Source organism: Erythranthe guttata, chromosome 10 (assembly GCF_056151865.1).
Source record: "Erythranthe guttata isolate IM_541 chromosome 10, IM_541, whole genome shotgun sequence".
NCBI lineage: Eukaryota > Viridiplantae > Streptophyta > Magnoliopsida > Lamiales > Phrymaceae > Erythranthe > Erythranthe guttata.
The window spans coordinates 10,254,792-10,276,718 of record NC_142542.1 but is presented as its reverse complement, the minus strand read 5'-3'; the positions used below and the strand labels follow the sequence as shown (position 1 = coordinate 10,276,718).

The 21,927-nt window shown below is 39.0% G+C and overlaps 1 protein-coding gene across 2 annotated transcripts in view; it reads left to right on the top strand.

Moving 5' to 3' along the window:
- The window catches only part of LOC105966437 (uncharacterized), a 39,784-nt gene that overhangs the window by 16,977 nt on the left and 880 nt on the right, over window positions 1-21,927 (top strand). Inside the window, exons 2-5 of one of the 2 annotated variants that reach the window (XM_088823950.1) lie at window positions 19,424-19,772; window positions 20,029-20,236; window positions 20,380-20,652; window positions 20,756-21,693. In XM_088823950.1, the coding sequence (XP_088680076.1) occupies window positions 21,679-21,693 (15 nt within the window). In that variant the 5' untranslated portion in view covers window positions 19,424-19,772; window positions 20,029-20,236; window positions 20,380-20,652; window positions 20,756-21,678. Of the gene's footprint in view, window positions 1-18,818; window positions 19,857-20,028; window positions 20,237-20,379; window positions 20,653-20,755; window positions 21,694-21,927 lie in introns of those variants that run through there. The other variant, XM_088823951.1, reaches the window with a different exon arrangement.

The window sequence follows — 21,927 nt, the reverse complement described above, 5'->3', positions numbered from 1 at the left end:
ACGTAAAACCGAAAATCACGAAACATGCTTATACTTCATTTCACAAAATCGAAACATGTAATCACGTATTACTCATGCTCGCAAATTAATAATCATACAAACATGTTCGAATCGAATTACGAAAGTTCCGATTTAATTACCTCTTGTAGCGTGCGATTTCGACGAATCGAAATCCTAGAACGAGTCACGTACAAGCTGCAAATTACCAATCCTCGGGGCTGCAATTCACGGCTGGAACAAGCTGATCCAGCAAGCAACGAACGGCGACGAATGGCAGCAGCAGCGGCGGCGCGTGGCAGCAGCAGCGGCGGCGCGTGAGCGGCGGTGCGTGGATTCGTCGGGGCACCAGCTCCTCTCCAATTAGGTTTCACCTCGTATTTTCGACCCACTCGAACTACAACACTAGATGTAAACGAGTTAGATAACAACAAGAATAAAACGAAGGAAACGAGAGAAGAAAATCGGCGGTTTTCCGGCGGTGGTCGGCGGTGGCGCGCCGGTGGAGCAACGGCCGAAGAGGGGAGCGGCTAGGGCTTGAGCGGCTAGGGTTTGGTGCTGAAAATCTGATCTCAAACTCTTGTTTGAGGTCTATTTATACCTAGGGTTTTCAACCCTAGCGGGCTTAAGTCATTGGGCTTGACCCACTGATGCATTAAACCCATTCCCTCGTCGGCCTCGTTTCTAATAAACGATCGTTCACAAAATTATAACAAAATTATATTTGTGACGAGCTCAAAGCCCTCGTCGATACGAGTGCCTCTTCGAAATTTCCAATTTCCAAAATTGGAAACTTCCACTTCAGTGGACTTGCTAAATCGGGAAACTTCCCAATTTAGAAAGTTCACTAAATTCCGCATTTCTCTCTTTCTCTACGTTTATTCCGATTCGCAATCCACAATTACGAATCTTGGATTCAATCATATCGACATCCAATCGTTCAAATATTAACACATTAATCTATGCTTGTTGTTATCAAGAATCTATATTACACGAGAAGTGTGACCCTCAATGGTTCAGGTGTATGCTAGCCGTGGGCTCACAACTCTTTGTGATTCGAACAACACATTGTTCTTATACGAACTCCTCCCAAGAGTCCCGATTAGAGTAAAACTCATTTTACCTAATCCCGATCAAATCGGTGCCCAACGAATCAAGATTGGCGTCTAGCAACTACGCATCATGATTCCCTAGATACAAATGAAGTGCCTGCAAGAACCTTATGATATAGTTAGCGTACAGTACGATCCTGTCATGTACTCAGGCAAATTGAATTGGGGATCGAGGAAGAAAAGGGGCAATCGTAAAATTAGGGCTTTCAATAGAGGAATTGAAGACGACGGCGTTTTGGCTGCAGAAATGCACAAGATGGGAGATTCGAGTGGGCCGCATTATTCTAAGCCCAAACCATACTCAGCTGCTGAAGTGGGCCTAAAGCTTGAGCCCAACACCGGATGGGCTGTTGAAGATTCCAGCAAATGTGCTGGCAACCAATTTTATTTAAATACCTGCAATTAGAGTAAGGACAGGTGTTAGTTTTGTATTGGGTAAAGGGGAATATCCCTTTAGGTCATATTTGGCAGGTTTCTATAAATAGCATGCAAATCATTAATGAAGGCAACTAGCCACTTTTATCTGAATTTCACCAACTCTTTCTTCTTCTTTACTCTTTCTTTCCTATTTCTTCTTCCCCAATTAACCCTATTCTACTGTTCCATTGAAAGGCAATATATATAATACTCAAAATATAATATTAAATACATCAGATCCTTACATTTGGTATCCAGAGCAAGGCTCTTTTTCCTGGAGAAAAACACTACAAATATGGCTGAAGCTACCAGATCTAAGGAAATATTAGAAACACACAAGAAATTGGTGGATCAGAAGATCCAAGAGGAGGTGGATAGGAGACAGGCAGTAGAGATTTTGCTCCAAAATCAGCTCAATTTGGTATCACAATCTGTAACAGAAGGGCAGACACAAATGCAAAAGGCAGTAGAGCTATTGCAGCTACAGATGACCAAAATTGCTGAAAGAATGGAGTTCTACCACAGAGACAAACCACTTATGGGAGGGGGACCTTCATCATCAGCTTCTGGTAACTCTACAATCCCTATGGCTACCCCTGAACACTACACTAGGCCAGCTACTGAATTAAGGGGGTTTAAACAGCATGAAAGGGATGAGCAGTTTGCTGTGGGGTTTAACCCTAGCCCTAGAGTTGAATTCCCACGGTTTGATGGATCTAACCCTAGATCATGGCTACTGAGGTGTGATAGCTACTTTCAACTCATCCCAAATATACCTAACAAGCAGAGGGTTGCCATAGCTTCCATTCACCTTGAGGGCAAGGCAGCCTCATGGTATAGCCATTTGAATCAGAGGGATTTGTATTGGGAGGATTTTGTAGTGTTAGTCACCAACAGATTTGAGGAGTTACAGGAAGGGAATGTGTTGGATGATATACACTCTCTAAAGGTGACAGAATCTGTTGAGGAGTTTATTGAAAAGTTTGAGGAGATGAGGTGTTATTTACTGCTATTTAACACTAGGACATATGATGAGAAGTACTTTGTGCACTGTTTTATGAAGGGGCTGCCTGAGGAAGTCAGGAGCTTCTTTTCCCTTTTTGACATCAAAGGCTTGCATCATGTCATGGAAATGGCCAGGAAACAAGCACATACCATTGAGTCAATCACCAAAAAGAACAAACCACCCTACAGACCAACCACTAACCCATTTCCACAACAAAAGAAAATATGGCACAACCCCAATCCACCACCCACTCAACCTAATAAACCACCAACCTACACACCACCTGCTCTGCTTCCCCAGAGGAAGAACCTTACCATAGCTGAAATGAGAGCCAGAAGAGAAAAAGGGCTCTGTTACAACTGTGATGACACATATACACCTAACCACAAATGCAAACACAGCCATATCTACATGCTGATGACAGAAGCAGAAGAGATTGAGTATTATCAAACCATGTCAGATGTAGAGATGTTGGAGGGAAATGTATCAGGGGAAGAGGTACAGGTTTCCCTCAATGCCTTATTGGGCAATACTGGAGTGAATACCATCAAGGTTTATGGTAATTTTGGGAATGTTCAACTTAATATACTTATAGACACTGGTAGTACAAATAGCTTCATTTCTGGAGGGTTGGCTGCAGAGCTTAACTGCAGAGTGGAAATGGCCCCAAATATGATTATTACAGTGGCAAATGGGGCCAAACTTTTGAGCACCAGAATCATTAGGGAGTTTGCTTGGCAGATGCAGGGCCATACTTTTAATTTTCCACTAAGAATAATAGATATGGAAGGATATCATGTTATTCTTGGGTGTGATTGGCTTTTAAAAAGTAGCCCACTGGTATTTGATTATGACAAAAGGTGCATTGAGGTGAAATGTGGAGTCCATAGGGTCATGATCACTGATATCAAGGAAGAAGTTGACTGGAAGTTGGTTTCTAGTGAATCATTTTACAAAATGATGCAACATCACAAAGGAGATGCTGAGGGTCAAGTATACTCTATTGTGGACAGTGGACCACAGAAGGTATTTCCAGCTGAAGTTACACAACTGTTGAAGGAGTATCAAGATATATTTGAGGAGCCTAGGGGTTTACCACCAATCAGGGGTGTTGAACATCACATAATTCTCAAGAAGGATGCCATTCCTAAACAACTCTACCCTTACAGGTATTCACATGCCTATAAGAATGAGATTGAGCAAATTGTTAAGGAACTTCTAGAGAATGGAGTGATCAGGCATAGTCAGAGCCCATTTGCCTCCCCTGTCTTATTGGTCAGAAAGAAGGACTCTAGTTGGAGAATGTGTGTGGACTACAGATATCTAAACACTATGACTGTGAAGCATGATTACCCCATTCCAGTCATAGATGAGTTATTAGATGAATTACATGGGGCAAGGTGGTTTACAAAGATGGATCTGAGGTCAGGGTATTTCCAGATCAGAATGAGGGATGAGGATGTGTATAAGACAGCCTTTAAAACACATCATGGCCATTTTGAGTTCATGGTTATGCCTTTTGGGCTTTGTAATGCCCCTGCTACATTTCAATCTCTCATGAATCAGGTGTTTGCTTCTTATTTGAGGAAATTTATATTGGTGTTTTTTGATGATATTTTGATATACAGCAAGAGTCTGGAGGACCACCTACATCATTTAGAGACTACACTAGCAATTATGAGGAAACATGCCTTATATGCTAAACAGTCTAAATGTTGCTTTGCTCAACCTTCAATTGAGTACTTGGGTCATATTATCAGTGAGCAAGGGGTAGCTACTGATCCTGAGAAGATCAAAGGGATGTTGGATTGGCCAAAACCTACAACAGTCAAAGGGCTCAGAGGGTTTTTAGGACTTACTGGTTATTACAGGAAGTTTGTTCAAGGCTATGGAGCTATTAGCAAGCCCTTGACAGAGATGTTAAAAAAGGGAGGTTTTCATTGGACTAAGGAAGCAGAAAGTGCTTTTGCACAACTCAAAGAGGCTATGGTTACATCACCAGTGCTTGCCCTGCCTGACTTTTCTAAACCCTTCCTGGTGGAAACAGATGCCAGCTCTACAGGTCTTGGAGCAGTACTAATGCAAGGCTCCAGACCTATAGCTTTCATCAGTAAGGCACTCAGTTTAAGGAATCAGGCATTATCTATTTATGAGAGGGAGTTTATGGCTGTTTTGCTGGCCATTCAGAAGTGGAAACACTATTTACAGGGCCACCACTTCACTATTAGAACTGATCAGCAAAGCATCAAGTATATTATGGATCAAAAGTTCACTTCAGCCCTTCAGCAGAGATGGATTTCTAAATTGATTGGGTTGGATTATACCATTGAGTATAAAAAAAGGGCAGAGAATAGAGTGGCTGATGCCCTTTCAAGGAAGGAGTGTACAAATGGGGAATGCTATGCCACTACCACTGTTCAACCTAAATGGATGCTAGAGGTTCTTGATAGCTATGAACAAGATGCTGCTATCAAGAAAATATTAGCTGCTCAGGTGTTGCATTCTTCTTCCTTTCCTGATTACTCAGTAGTGCAGGGTATTTTGAGGTATAAAGGGAGAATCTGCATTGGATCAGATCTGTTATTGAGGGATAAGCTGCTACAGAGTCTTCATGACACAGCTATTGGGGGTCACTCAGGCATTCATGGCACTTATCACAGAGCCAAATCACTTTTCTATTGGCCTAAGATGAAAGCAGATGTTCTGAATTTTGTTCAGAGTTGTGATGTGTGTAAGAAAGCCAAGCATGAAACCAATCCTTACCCAGGTTTATTAGAACCTTTGGAAATTCCTAAAGAGGCTTGGTCACATGTTTCCATGGACTTTATTGAAGGGCTGCCTAAGTCAGAAGGTAAGAATGTCATACTAGTGGTAGTAGACAGACTCACCAAGTATGCACATTTCCTACCCCTTTCTCACCCCTACTCTGCCCCAAGTGTTGCCAAACTCTTCCTAGACCACATTGTCAAATTACATGGACAGCCAGTTAATATTGTCACTGATAGAGATAGGGTTTTTACTAGCCAGTTTTGGACTGAGCTATTTAAACTTCTTGGTACTAAACTGTCTATGTCCACTGCCTACCACCCTCAGAGTGATGGCCAAACTGAGCGTGTTAATCAGTGCTTAGAGGGGTATTTAAGGTGTTTTGCCAGTCAGCACCCTCATCAATGGATGAAATGGCTCACCCTTGCTGAGTTCTGGTACAACACCAATCACCATACTAGCTTGAAGATGTCTCCATTTCAAGCCTTGTATGGGTACAAACCACCCTATTTCTCTATGGGTTCTTATCTAGACACTACCAACTCTACAGTGGGAGACTTAATTCGTGACAGAACTCTTGCGTTAGACCTCATTCGTGATAATTTGTTACTAGCTCAGACACGTATGAAACACTACGCGGACACAAAAAGGGTTGAACGACAGTTTGAGGTGGGGGATGAAGTTTACCTCAAATTGCAACCATTTAGACAGAACTCGGTCGCCCTTCGCCGGAATTTGAAGCTTTCGAACCGATATTTTGGACCTTATCCTATTGTGGAACGCGTGGGGCCCGTCGCCTACCGGCTACTTCTTCCACCAAACTCCAAGGTTCACGATGTATTCCATGTCTCGCTACTGAAGAAGAAGCTCAGCACCAAGCACATACCCAGCCCCAACCTCCCTTTCTCTACTGATACTGGAACTTTTGAAGTTTTTCCGGCCAAAATCTTGGACCAGCGCACCACGACCCTCAATCAGCTACCGTGCACCCAAGTCCTCGTGCAATGGTCGGGTTCTGACCCTACGCACGCTACATGGGAGAATGTCGATGAATTGATGGCCAAGTTCCCTTCTTTCGATCCTTGGGGACAAGGATTTGGTAATCCCGGGGGTAATGTCATGTACTCAGGCAAATTGAATTGGGGATCGAGGAAGAAAAGGGGCAATCGTAAAATTAGGGCTTTCAATAGAGGAATTGAAGACGACGGCGTTTTGGCTGCAGAAATGCACAAGATGGGAGATTCGAGTGGGCCGCATTATTCTAAGCCCAAACCATACTCAGCTGCTGAAGTGGGCCTAAAGCTTGAGCCCAACACCGGATGGGCTGTTGAAGATTCCAGCAAATGTGCTGGCAACCAATTTTATTTAAATACCTGCAATTAGAGTAAGGACAGGTGTTAGTTTTGTATTGGGTAAAGGGGAATATCCCTTTAGGTCATATTTGGCAGGTTTCTATAAATAGCATGCAAATCATTAATGAAGGCAACTAGCCACTTTTATCTGAATTTCACCAACTCTTTCTTCTTCTTTACTCTTTCTTTCCTATTTCTTCTTCCCCAATTAACCCTATTCTACTGTTCCATTGAAAGGCAATATATATAATACTCAAAATATAATATTAAATACATCAGATCCTTACAGATCCTTTCGTAGCACATGTCCCGATTGAACTAGAGGCATTGGTTCACCGAGACCTCTTATAAAGTCCAATAACCGTGCGAACGTTCTAGGTATTATAAATCCGTTCGTGTGCGACTTAGGGAAACACATTTCCCTAATCACCCGACTATCAACTCTGGCCAGAGATTCCATGGATTATAAACCGTCAGAACACACAGGACATCCATGACTACTCAAGCGCTCGAATCCCGTACTACAATGCACAGACTTCACACTAGATTTCGGATTGCACGAACGTTGGCCCTTGGAGTGGTCCGCGGTGGGACTCAGGGACAGGTCACGATACAATCGGTCCTCTAGTGAAGTCACGGTGATGTCTGGGTCTTAAGGACTAATGGTGTACAACTATATCTTAGAAACCTATTACTCGATGAATGAGAACCACTTATAGATTTCTAGGGCGAGGGAGTTCAGTGAACTCATCCAGTATGAGCACCCACTCAAGTATGCCGATGTCACAACACCGAGGACTGATGAGACGCAGTACACATACACTAAGTGCTAGTCTCAAAAGGGAAAGGCCGGTATCCTCATTATTGGCGTAACCCATCGACTAGGAACAAGGTTTAACAGTTACATTACATTGCTGAGTTATCTCACGATTCTACTAGATCAACTCACAGTAATAGAGTAACTCGTTAGGACTATATCTATGCTGCTTGCATGGGATAACAGATATAGAATGCCAAATAAGATATTTTATTATTACGAACGAAAAAACGATTGTTTTATTACAAGATAAAAGGAAAGACCACAGCCACAAGTTGGCTTGTTGGTCACCTACTCCAACATATTATAGGGACTTACAATTGCAAAGGTTGAGGCAAGCTACTAAGTTAGAAGAACGGAGTTCGCCGAGGTGGGAATCGCAAAGGAGTTATCCAGCGAGCATGGTGAGAGAATTGTTGCAAAAGCCTAAAAGAGAGAAATCAAAAACCGAGCAGCAGTTCAAGACAAAGAGAGGAGAGCGTCCCAGCAAGCAATTCGTGAACTTGTGGTCCAACATTGAGGATGATAACCTTGAAACTCCCATGGAGAAAAATGTTCTAGACATCGTTGAAGGCATTGGTGCAAAAATTGAAGGGATGCAAGACGATATTGTTGAGTTGCAGCACTATGTTGAGATTGAGGAGGTCGTTCATATGGCCATGAAAGTTGAGAGGCAGCTTAAGCGAGGAGGGAGAACTACAGCTCGGGCCGAGGCATGAAGCTGGAAACCGCGATGGAATCCTACTTCAAAACCCGAGGAGAAATCGACAACGAAACCTTCCAATGAAAATCCAATTAACCGAGCACCACCTGAGAGAGGTAATATTTCGTCACAACCACAACGAACACGTGATATTAAATGCCATAGATGTCATGGAGCAGGTCATATCGCTATGGACTGCCCTAACCGGCGAGCTATGATTTTATTGGATAATGGCGAGCTGGAGTCCGAGGAGTAGGAAGAGTCAACTTCGAAAACAGCACCTATTGAAGGTGATGTGGTACAAGCTGTTGATGGACTCGCCCTTGTTGTACTTCGAACTCTTCACGTGCAAGCAGAAGAAGATGGTGACGTAATACAACGAGAGAACATCTTCTATACACGCTGCCACGTTCAAAACCGAGTATGTGGATTGATAATTGATGGAGGAAGGTGCGTGAATGTAGCGAGCAAGCTAATGGTAGACAAGCTAGGGCTGCAAGTCTCCAAACATCCGAGACCTTACAAACTTCAGTGGCTGAATGAAAGTGGCGAGTTGAGAGTGACGAAACAAGTACTGATTTCCTTTAGTATTGGACAATACAAAGATGAGGTGATGTGCGATGTTGTGCCCATGCAAGCAAGTCATATCTTACTTGGGCGACCTTGGCAATTTGATCGAAGAACAGTCCATGATGGTTACAAAAATCGCTACACTTTTACTAAGGATGGCAGGCGAATCACACTTGCACCTTTACCATCTCGTCAGGTGTTTGAGGAACAAAATCAGATCAAGAAATCCATTGCTGCAAGTTCAAAACAACATGAGAATGAACGTGTTAGTAGTAGTGGAGAGGTAAAACAAGAGAGTTTAGTCGAAGTGAGAAAAGAAAAAGAAGAGAGTGCAAACTTAATAAATAAAGATGAGAGAAAAGTGAGCTTTTACGCAAAAGAAAGAGAGATTAAGAGTGCATGTAAGGGTGAGAGAACAATGATGTTGTTAGTGTTTAGGGAGTCCTATTTTTCTAATGCTAACCTTAATTCTTCTTTGCCTAGTATTGTTATTTCTCTTTTGCAGGAGTTCGATGATGTCTTTTGTTAGAATCCTTTGGATTCTGACTTTGCAAGGAAACGTGTAAAAGAGTTGTAGCACAAGTCTAGATATGCCGTGATATAAGAAAGGGAGTTTCCTTGTGTTTTAATTCCTTTTAATTTGTCATTAATTGATTAATATTAGGAATTATCTTTATACAAAGAGTTTTCTTATTTTACAACTTATTCTCCTACGTGAATAAGAATCCCTAACCTAATGGATTTTATTTCCTTAGTGTTTTAATAGTTAAGGGAATTAGTTTTTAGATAAGGAATGATTAGTTGTATTTTCCTATACAACTCTTTTTAACGTGAATAGCATATCTAATTAGATTTATTTTTTTTCTTGAGCAGGAAGAATTATGAACGTATAAAGAGGGCTTCAAGCATCGTCATCTGCGCGTTTTTTGTTGGAGAGAAAAATTATATTTTTCTTCTCTTTTTATTGCTGCTCCAGGAACGTTTTTTTTATCGAGAGAAAATATACAGAGAAAATATTGTTGGCTCTCGTTTTTATTGTTCCATCGTGATACGTGAGTTTCGTAGAAAATATATCGGCTTCAAGGCTTTGTGGTGAAGACACCAAGATTCAAGGAGTATCACAAGTTTGCTTCTTCTATATAAAAAGAAGATCGGTTCTTCGGGAGAGAGGCTTAAACAGATCTCGGGAGGAGATCGATCCGCCGACTGAGGGATTCAGCGTTGAAGGGAGTTCAACCGTGCGGAGCAAGGGACGTGCTGCAAATTGAAGATTTATAATTCAGCGTAGTATACAAGAACGACGTCAACAAAGAGGGAGTCTTTGTATTTTGATTAAGTCCTACTATTGTATTCGTAAAACTAAAAATTAGTAAATTTTATTTGCAGGTCCCCGTGGATGTAGGGTACAATTGTATCTGAACCACATTAAATTTGTGTCTCGTTTATTTCTGTTTTTACGAACTGCTTAACGAACTGTTGCAACACTTCACGCAACAGTAACGAAAAACTGAATCTGACACAAATAATTTATATCTGCACGAAATAAATTCTAACAATTGGCATCAAGAGCCTGTCACTAGATACACTTAGTGAGATTTTGGGATTTAATTCTTTTTTATTTTTTTTTGTGCAGACATGAATAATCATCGTGAAGGCGCATTCCTACCACCTGTCTTGGGTGAATTGAACTACTCTGATTGGAAAATAAGAATGAAGATGTTCATTAAATCTATTGATGAATGGGCCTGGCGCGCGATTCTAATTGGTTGGACACCTCCTACCTCAATGAATGAGTCACACGAGATCATTCAAACCCCAAAAGAGAAGTGGAGTGATGAAGAAGTACGAATAGCAGATTATAATTCCAAGGCAACCAATGCTATCTTGAGTTGTATCGATGAAGATCAATTCAAATTGATATCAATGTGCAAATCAGCAAAGGAGGCATGGGATGTTCTACAACAGGCCTACGAAGGAACTACTCAGATAAACGAGTGCAAACAGACTGTCGCTGAAACTATTGCAACAGTTGGACAGACTGTTCAGACAGAACTTAGATATGATAAGTTGCATTCAATATCTGATAAAAGATTAACTCCGTTAAATCTTGCAGGTGATGATTGGGAATCAGAAAACAACAGCGATGATGACGTGTCATCCTTGGAAGAATTAAAGGAGTGCTATGAAAGGATGTACGAAAAATTTCTTCAGGTATGCGAGTCGAATAAATTCTTAGAAAAAGAGAAACTTGTCCTAATTGAGGAAAACAAAGTATTGAAGGTAAGAATTTCTACTCTTGAACAAAATGTTATTTCTGCTAGTAGAGAAACAGATAGTTTGAAGGCCAAATTTGCTAAAACCCAAGATTCTATTTCAAAATTAAATACAAGTAGGGTAAATTTGAATGAAATTTTGAGAACAAATCAGCCGAACTATGGTCATCTAGGTGTAAGGGGTAATAAACTATCTGATGATGCTTTGAAACAGAAAGAAGATCCAATAGGAAAAATCAATTTTGTTAAACAATGCACTGTTTCACAGACTGTTGCGACAGTTGCGCCAAAACAGTCATTTCAAAGAAAACCTTTTGTGCCTATTTGTCATTTTTGTCATGTTGCTGGTCATATACGACCTAGGTGTTTTAAGTACTTGAAAATGGTTAAAATTGATCACACTTTTGTGTCGTCTCAAAAACCCAAGATAAAGGTTGATTTAGTGAATAAAACTCAACAAAAAATCTGGGTAAAGAAGTCTGATCTTAATTGTTTATCTGCCATTACTTCTTTAAACTCATGTGATGATAGTACTAACTGTTCCAACAGTTCTGCTGACAAAGCTAGTTTGGGGAATAAAAAACTTGGTAATCTGAATTGTGATAATTTGTATGCGAAAAATAAGTTTATGAATCCAATTCAGCATTCGAGAACTAAGCTTACTGATATTTGTCATCTTTTCATAAGGGGCTTGGTCGAAAAGGGGGTTGTCTCAATTGATTATGCTCCAACGGAGAATGAATTAACTGATGCTTTTGCAAAAACCTTTGATGCACAAAAATTTGATTCCTTGCGAAAATCGCTGGGAATTTATGTTGTTTAATCTGATGCAGTTGCATGAACTGTTGCAACAGTCTGTGTGTCCAGACTTGCAACTTTTAGAGGTAGGACACTTCATATGTTTTTGCATCTCATATAGGACCTGCATTAAGCATACTGCATATGATTGAGACAAATGTGAATTTGATACTTCGTGTATTTCTAAATTTTGTGGGGTAGAACTTCACCAGTTCCCAAAATGATTACTTAAAAGGCTCCAACTTATTTATTTCTCTGAATTGTCTTGTCATGGTTGGATGTTTTTATAGGGAAAAGCTACCTCTTTTAATGAGTGAAAGCTACTCTTGAACTACTGTTACTAATATATATATCTACAACCATTTGGTCAGTGAACAGTTCGAAGCCTTTTTTAGTCGAGCCAGTAAATCACGTGGCCGAAAGCTCGCTACAAGGCTCAATTAGAAAGCCCAGGGGACTACACATTGCACGGCCAATGTAAATTATATATATATGGTCAGTGAATAGTTCGAAGCCTAGTTGAGTCGAGCCAGTAAACCACTTCACCGAACACTTACTACAAAGCTCAATTAGAAAGCCCAGGGGACTACACATTGCACGACCACCATAATCTCGTTCTTTTTATTTGCTCTGTTTTTCATGAGAAAAAGCTACCATTAGACGTGTGTGTACGCTACCTAATAAGAGCATCTTTGTGTTTGACTTGGGATTATTAAGTTTGTTGGTTGCATTGGCAGTCGGATTTTTGGGGATTGCGCTTATTGTGAATGTGAAGATAAATCCCATATGTTTTGTTTGTCCATACAGTATCCTATTCACATATGTCTCTTCACTCATGTCTATTTCTCATGTTTACTTTTTGTACTGCATTAGGCATTATTTAAAAAAAAAAAAAAAAAAAAGGGAGAGAGAGACGGGATTTTTGTTTATGTGCCGGTTAAATTTGATTTTTTTTGTTGCAACCGGATCGATTGGGCTTACTCCTCACATTTCCACGTTTCTGATGAAGTTTGGCAAAGTCTGCAGTCTTTGCTATTTAATGTTGGATTTGATATCACTATCCTTTGATTTTCGCATTGCAATTATCGTGTGGCATTGAGTTTTTGAGTTTGTGATTTTGTTTGCAAGTTGTGTATGGTGACTCTTCTCACTTACTTTCAAGATTCTCTCTTCGTTTGATCTTTTTGTTAAGTGTTTGAACAGATTGCTCGACACATCAAGATCACTAGTCCATGTTGAGTTATCTATGCATGGTGATTGCCCAGAAAGAGGGAGAAAAGAACAATAAAGATGGCATGAACACAGGGGGAGTTCTGACAACTGTTGCTACAGTGCATCTAGCAGTTGCTGGAATAGTGCAGGAATGCAGGGGGAGTTCAGACAACTGTTATGACAGTGCATCAGACAGTTGCTGGAATAGTGCAGAAATACAGGACAAATAATGAGCATTGTGAAGAGAAGTTGTTTCTGCTATCGCATATCCTTTTATCTCGTGTTTATCTGAACGAATTATCTGCTTTTATTTTGGAACTATGGTTTATTTACAGTTTACACAATCTGGTGAACTGTTTGATAAACTGTTGCAACAGTTTATATTTGCAGATGTTATTTTGAATTTGCTGACCCTTGTTCATGCATGTATCATATATTTAGGGGGAGTAAATGTTCTGACCAAGCAATGCCAAAGGGGGAGAGTGTTAGAATCTCGGTGGGATTCTAAGTCCACAACACCAAGTGGAATTCTATGGAGATGTGTATTAATATGAGGAACATATTTTCCTTAGTTATCTCATTAGATAATTTGAGAAGAAATAAATTATCTCTCCATATTAATCACCTGAACGTGTCTATCCAAAATAGAAGGAATTTCATCTTTTTATTATTGTGGTAATTGTCATTAATTGGTTTCATTGTTTTATTTTCAGAGCTTCACAAGAATATAAAAGGAGGAGCTAATGCCGACGTTATTTGCTGAGTCTCTTATCACGTGGATAATTTACCACGTTGTCATCCACCGCCTTCCAAGTCTATCAAGCCGAGTAAGCAAAGGGGAAGAATGAATGCATTTACAAGAGGAGCTGCCTAAGGATCATTCACAGAGGGAGATACACATGCAGGGGGAGCTGAATCCGTTGTGAACCACCTGCCGAAGCCACTTCTGTGGGAACAGTTGCTGAAACTGTGGCACTTACTATTGCAGTAGTTGATGCCACTCTTGTTGTTGAAAAGAGTTGATGATGATCTTCGTTTTATTGCTTCCGTCTATCATCTGATTGTTTTATTTTCAGGTATTTTACTCAGGGGAGAAAATGATTATAATCAATAAACGACAAAGGGGGAGATTGTTAGAATCCTTTGGATTCTGACTTTGCAAGGAAACGTGTAAAAGAGTTGTAGCACAAGTCTAGATATGCCGTGATATAAGAAAGGGAGTTTCCTTGTGTTTTAATTCCCTTTAATTTGTCATTAATTGATTAATATTAGGAATTATCTTTATACAAAGAGTTTTCTTATTTTACAACTTATTCTCCTACGTGAATAAGAATCCCTAACCTAATGGATTTTATTTCCTTAGTGTTTTAATAGTTAAGGGAATTAGTTTTTAGATAAGGAATGATTAGTTGTATTTTCCTATACAACTCTTTTTAACGTGAATAGCATATCTAATTAGATTTATATTTTTTCTTGAGCAGGAAGAATTATGAACGTATAAAGAGGGCTTCAAGCATCGTCATCTGGGCGTTTTTTGTTGGAGAGAAAAATTATATTTTTCTTCTCTTTTTATTGCTGCTCCAGGAACGTTTTTTTTTATCGAGAGAAAATATACAGAGAAAATATTCTTGGCTCTCGTTTTTATTGTTCCATCGTGATACGTGAGTTTCGTAGAAAATATATCGGCTTCAAGGCTTTGTGGTGAAGACACCAAGATTCAAGGAGTATCACAAGTTTGCTTCTTCTATATAAAAAGAAGATCGGTTCTTCGGGAGAGGGGCTTAAACAGATCTCGGGAGGAGATCGATCCGCCGACTGAGGGATTCAGCGTTGAAGGGAGTTCAACCGTGCGGAGCAAGGGACGTGCTGCAAATTGAAGATTTATAATTCAGCGTAGTATACAAGAACGGCGTCAACAAAGAGGGAGTCTTTGTATTTTGATTAAGTCCTACTATTGTATTCGTAAAACTAAAAATTAGTAAATTTTATTTGCAGGTCCCCGTGGATGTAGGGTACAATTGTATCCGAACCACATTAAATTTGTGTCTCGTTTATTTCTGTTTTTACGAACTGCTTAACGAACTGTTGCAACACTTCACGCAACAGTAACGAAAAACTGAATCTGACACAAATAATTTATATCTGCACGAAATAAATTCTAACATCTTTCCGGACGAGATGCCAACGGGGTTGCCACCAATTCGAGGGATCGAGCACCAAATTGATTTTATTCCAGGGTCCCAAATTCCAAATAGACCAGCTTACCGAAGTAGTCCCGAGGAGGCGAAGGAGTTACAACGGCAAGTGGACGACCTGTTAGCTAAAGGACATGTTCGAGAAAGCATGAGTCCTTGTGCAGTGCCGGTTTTACTAGTACCGAAGAAGGATGGGAGTTGGAGAATGTGTGTTGATTGTCGAGCCATCAACAAAATTACGGTAAAGTATCGACACCCCATTCCTCGATTAGATGAAATGTTAGATGAACTACATGGTTCCATTATCTTCTCTAAAATTGATTTGAAAAGTGGTTATCACCAAATTCGCATGAAAGAGGGAGATGAGTGGAAAACTGCATTTAAAACTAAGCATGGATTGTATGAATGGTTAGTGATGCCTTTTGGTTTAACTAATGCACCAAGTACGTTTATGCGACTTATGAATCATGTTTTGCGATCTTACATAGGAAAATTTGTTGTTGTTTACTTTGATGATATCTTAGTATATAGCAATAATTTGCATGATCATGTTGAGCATTTGAGGTGTGTCTTGGAGTCCTTACGGCAAGAACAATTATATGCTAATTTAACGAAGTGTGATTTCTGCCTAGATAGGATAGTTTTTCTTGGTTTTGTTGTGAGTTCTAGGGGAGTTGAAGTGGACGAGGAAAAGGTTACATCTATTCGTGAATGGCCAACACCCAAGAACGCATCCGAGGTGCGAAGCTTCCATGGCCTAGCGGGATTCTATAGGAGATTTGTACCGAACTTCAGCACAATTGCAGCACCTTTGACCGAGGTGATCAAGAAGGAGGTTGGCTTCAAGTGGGGCGAGGCCCAAGAGAATGCATTTCGAACATTGAAAGATAAGCTAAGTTCCGCTCCTTTACTAATTTTACCAGACTTTTCTAAAACTTTTGAAATCAAATGTGATGCTTCTGGAATTGGTATTGGTGCAGTGCTTATGCAAGACAAACGACCTATCGCTTATTTCAGCGAGAAGCTAAACGGCGCAGCCTTGAAATACTCGACCTATGACAAAGAGCTCTACGCGTTGGTGCGAGCTTTGGAGACTTGGCAACATTACTTGTGGTCTAAAGAATTCGTAATACACACAGATCACGAGTCGCTAAAGCATCTTAAGGGCCAAGGCAAGCTGAACCGAAGACATGCTCGGTGGGTGGAGTTTATTGAGATGTTTCCTTTTGTGATACAGTACAAACAAGGTAAAGATAATGTCGTAGCTGATGCCCTATCTCGCAGGTATGTTCTCGTGTCGACCCTTAGTTCTAAATTCTTAGGTTTTGAGCATGTTAAGGAGCTATACGTGAACGATCATGATTTTGCTACTATATTTGCTGCATGTCAAAAAAGAACTTTTGAAAAATTCTACAAGCATGATGATTATTTGTTTAGGGAGAACAAACTTTGCATGCCTAATTGTTCGCTTTGTGAATTACTTGTGCGAGAATCACATGGAGGTGGTTTAATGGGACATTTTGGTGTTTCTAAAACATTAGATATTTTAAAAGAACATTTCTTTTGGTCGCGTATGAAGCGAGATGTTGAGAGGATTTGTTCGAAGTGTCTAACATGTAGGCGAGCTAAATCTAGAGTTAAACCACATGGATTATATATGCCATTACCTATTCCTACTCACCCTTGGACCGATGTATCAATGGATTTTGTTTTAGGGCTGCCGAGGTCTAGTAAAGGTCGAGATGCTATTTTTGTTGTGGTAGATCGTTTTTATAAAATGGCACACTTCATTCCATGTCATAAAACTGATGATGCTACGCATGTAGCGAATTTATTCTTTAGCGAAGTAGTGCGACTGCATGGGGTACCTCGTACTATTGTTAGTGATAGGGACGTTAAATTCCTTAGTCATTTTTGGCGTGTTTTGTGGGGTAAGTTAGGTACGACTTTACTCTTTTCTACTACTTGTCATCCACAAACCGATGGTCAAACCGAGGTGGTTAATCGAACTTTAGGTATGTTATTGCGAGCTGTTCTTAAAAGAAACCTAAAGTCGTGGGAGGAATGTATTCCTTTTATTGTGTTCGCGTATAATAGATCGGTGCATTCTTCTACAAAGTTTTCACCTTTTGAGATTGTTTATGGTTTTAATCCGCTAACTCCTTTGGATATGTTGCCTTTACCTGTTAATGAGCTTTCTAGTCTAGATGGGAAGCGTAAGGCTGAGTTAGTGAAGAAAATCCATGAAGAAGCACGCGAGCACATTGTGAAAAGGAATGAGCAAGTTGCGAACGAGCTAATAAGGGGCGAAAACACCTTACCTTTCAGCAAGGAGATTGGGTTTGGGTTCATTTTCGAAAGGAAAGGTTTCCCAATCAGCGAAGTTCAAAACTTAAGCCACGAGGAGATGGACCTTTCCAAGTGCTGGAAAAGATTAACGATAATGCCTATAAGATCGACCTTCCAAGTGAGTATCAAGTTAGTTCGACATTTAATGTTTCTGACCTATCTCCGTTTGATGTAGGTTCAGATTCGAGGACGAATCATTTTCAAGAGGGGGAGGATGATACGATCCAGCCAATTACGCGAGGTAGTGCCGAGCTGGATGAAGGAGTTAATGACTTGGACGAGCTGCATGTGCCAAGAGGACCGATTACCCGAGCTCGGGCCAAGCGCATTGAAGCAGCCATGCTTAACTTAGTAGAACACGAGCTCCAAAATAAAGAATTGACGAAGTCTAGTTCGATCCCAGCTGAGCTTAATTGGAGCGAATTATCGGGCCAGATTGTGAAGCAAGCCGAGCTCAAGGACTTGAGCCCGTCTAGTCATCCAGCCAAGAAGCCATGACTTGGAAAAGATGATTATTATTAATTTTCGTATTTTATTATTAGACAATTTATTTCTTGTTATTTAGAGTCCTATTTGGACTAGATTTAGTTTATTTCGTTATTTCCTTAGATAAGTTAGGATTTATTTTCCTTGTTAGATTAGGTCTCTTTGACACTTATAAATAGGTTGCTTTAGGGTCATTATTATTTGGACGTTTTTAAGTATTATTTTGAGAGATTAAAGTTCTCCTTCGTTGTTCTTCAACAACTCTTCGGGATATTTTGCGAGTGGATTCTTGTGAATTATTCTTAGCACTATAGTATTGGTTTCTGATTCATTATAATCACGGGGTCAATACTTCCACCTTGATAATATTGGTTTCTAGCTCTCTATAGCTACGGGGTCAATATTCCGAATTCCGCGCGCCAATCGAATTCTTTATTTTTTGGACGTTCCGTTCTTGCTTCCGCATAAGATTATTGGGTCCCGTAACAAGTTCTACGGGGTTCGTATCAAACAAGTCACTGATTTGGTTACGTACTGTGGAATATTGACAGATATAATATTATTGGATTATCACGTATTTTATGTTCCGATATTTAGATGTGACTGGGAAATTGAAGGTAATGGTATTAAAGTTGAGGATGGATTTACTCTTGTGAACCTTCACCAAAGTCAGATATCGTTTGCAAGAGATCCATACATCTTACCGTCTCAAGCAAAACAAATATTTTATTCGAGAGAAGATGATTCTTCTAATTGGTAGTTGCGTTAAAGGCACCACCCAGGGGCTTATATGCGTTTGAAGATGGCGATGAAGATGATGATATGATAGATGTTGCTTCAATGCTACTAGCAATAGACATGGACCTTGATGAGTCTGATAATGAAGTTAGGCATATTAGGGAAGATTGTGAAGGACTGCTAATTTAATTTTATAGTTACCTCGTATCTAAAGTACTTATCTTTTTATTTCTTTTTTGGAGGATGAGATCAGGTTTGAAATATTTTGCGACATATTGGCTACTTTTGTAGTGCCTCTATATTTTGTGCTTTCCTTTGAGTTTAATGTCACTGTACAGGGACTACTGTACGTCACTGTCATTAACATTTTCTTGTATTGCATCCATCTTAAAATTTGGACTGTTGATTATTAATATGTGCTTCTAAAATACATGTATCTAAATATTAATATTTACGTTGTGGTTTGAAACTGAAAATTATGAATCATGTGTCGTGGTACTTTTAAAGTAAAGTCTAGTTCTGTTTAGAAACTATATTTCTTGAGGTTCCTATCTTCTGTATAATCATTTAATCAATGGTATATTTACTATTTTTTTATGCATGTAAACCATGGTTGCTAATGGCAAGAGCAGGTGATAAAAAAAAAAAAAAAAGTCTGGTGGAGGGATCACACAAGCTGCTATTCATGCTAATGCACAGGATGATATCATGCAAGTAAACCTGGAAGCATGTCGAGATACATCAATGCCCAGTGAAAATAGTCTTCAACAATACTCAAATTTCCTCAAAGAAATGAACCAAGAAGATGTATCATTATCAGAAGATTCAACAAAAGGTGGATCTAAAAAGACTAGGGGTCCAACTAAAATGAGAAAGATTGCTATAGAGTCTGGAAGTCGTGTTCATGTCGACTTTACTGATAAAGGTCAACCATGTGGAGATGGGTCAATTAAATTATTATCTTCTTATTTAGGCCCACTGGTAAGAGAACATGTACCTGTAACTCTTCATAATTGGAGAAAACTTGGTGAAAATATAAAAGTAGTTTTATGGAAATCAATTCAGGTATTATAAGTCATTACTTTACTCTTAATCTTATATAGATGTCGGTTGATATATGTTTGAAAATTAAGTGTAGATAAATAACTTTTTTCAAGCTTTATAGTGTTTTCACTCAAATGAATTTCTTTTTTCCATATTTTAAATATTAGTTAATGGCTTTGTTTTTCTATTTCAGGCAAGATTCGATGTGGGTGGAGAATGGAAAAAAGCAGTTTTATTTAGATCAATGGGATGTCAGTGGAGGGCTTCAAAATCAAGGCTAGTAAAAAAAAATACGAGAAGCAAAAAATGAAGAAGAAAGACTTCAACTGCAACCTAAGAACATTCAAAATAGAGTTGACTGGAGAAAATTTGTCCGGGAAAAAATAAGTTCAACATTTACGGTACGTCTGAACTGAAATTTTATAATAATACCCATGTGATAGCTTTGTTAAATTGATACTTTCTGTGATGTAGAAATGCTAATTTAAGTGTTAAATTTATGTTACTTAATAATTGAACATCTGCTGACTTCAAATAATTTCAGGGTGTCAATGAAAAATATAAGGCAATGAGGAGTAAACAAATCCCACACACATGCAGCCGAAAAGGAATGGCACGACTGGAAGAAGACATGGCAATCCTCACTTTTTATGTAATACATTATTACTTTGACGCTTTTCTTACTGATTACAATCTTTCATTGTTATAGAAACTAAATAGTGCAGCCTCATCTTCTGTGTTGAGGGTCAAAGTTTGGATTAAATCACGTACCAAAAAAGATGGTACACCAGTTAATACAACAGTTTCAGAAACTATAGTAAGACAATCATTTTATATTGTTTGCTAATTTCAAAATTTATGCACCATACTTGTATGATCTTTCAAAATTGGATATTTAAGTACATGAGTGGTTATTGTAGGAGAAGCTCAATAAATTTGAAATTGATTCACCATCCTCATCAACAACAAATGTGAGAGAGGACTCTCTTACAAAGGTCCTTGTTCAAGATAGATGTGGACGAGTGCGAGGAATGGGAAGAGAAATGACAATGAGAAAATTGGCATTTTTTCAAATCAAGAGTGATTATGTAACTGAGATGGAAGAAAGGATAAAAAATTTAGAGCATATTGTCAACACAGGGGTGAAAGATAAGGCAAGTTCTACTAATTGGAGAAAATTATGTAATGATCTTTTTTTATTAATACCATCTAAAACTATTTTATTAGATTCAACAAAATACAAAGGTGAACGAAATACCTCCAAAGGCAAGTATTTACATTCAGTTTTGATTATTATTTATATGATTTTCATATATTATATTTATGAAGTTTGTGGCTTTGTGAGATCAATCACCATTGTGTTAGCATAAGTTTCATTCATGTTCTACATTTTTTTCTTGAGTCAAGAAATATAGTTGAATAATATTAGCTATTATGATTATCGTACTTTAGCTTTTGGAAATATGTTTGATGGATGAGTTGTTATTTCACTGGCATATTTTTCTATTTATTTTTTTTGATCCTACTATTTTTTTTTTATATCTAGGTTGTCAATACCATGTCGGTGAATAAGTACTGTAATTTATTAGATTGGCTTGGAACAGAAGATATTGTTGCTGAAGGACATTTGATATCAGATGATACAGAAGAGCTAGTTGATAAAATTTCTTTGGGACCAAATGCATTGAAAGTTTGTGTTGATAATTCAAATAAACCTGATGCTTTTTTATGGAGACCTACAACTACTATAACTTGTATGAAACAAGCTGAAGGTGAACCGATTGCCTAGCATGTTGACCGCATTATTATACAAACAGAGCAACATTCTGAGAGGCAAGAAAACATGTCCTCACATTCGGTAAGATACTTTTTTTTTTCTTTATTACAGATTTTTCTTATTTGTAGTTTGTTGAATAAACACCCATTATCAAAATGTTTGAAATTTTGTAAAAAGATGGCTCATGTGCTTTAGTTATTTTCTCTACTCCTCAATTATTTACTATGGCATTGATGTCGTTTAATTAATTGAATTTGAGCGGGAGTCAAACATTTTATTCTCTCTGATCTTTTTCTTTAATTTGTGGTGAAATTT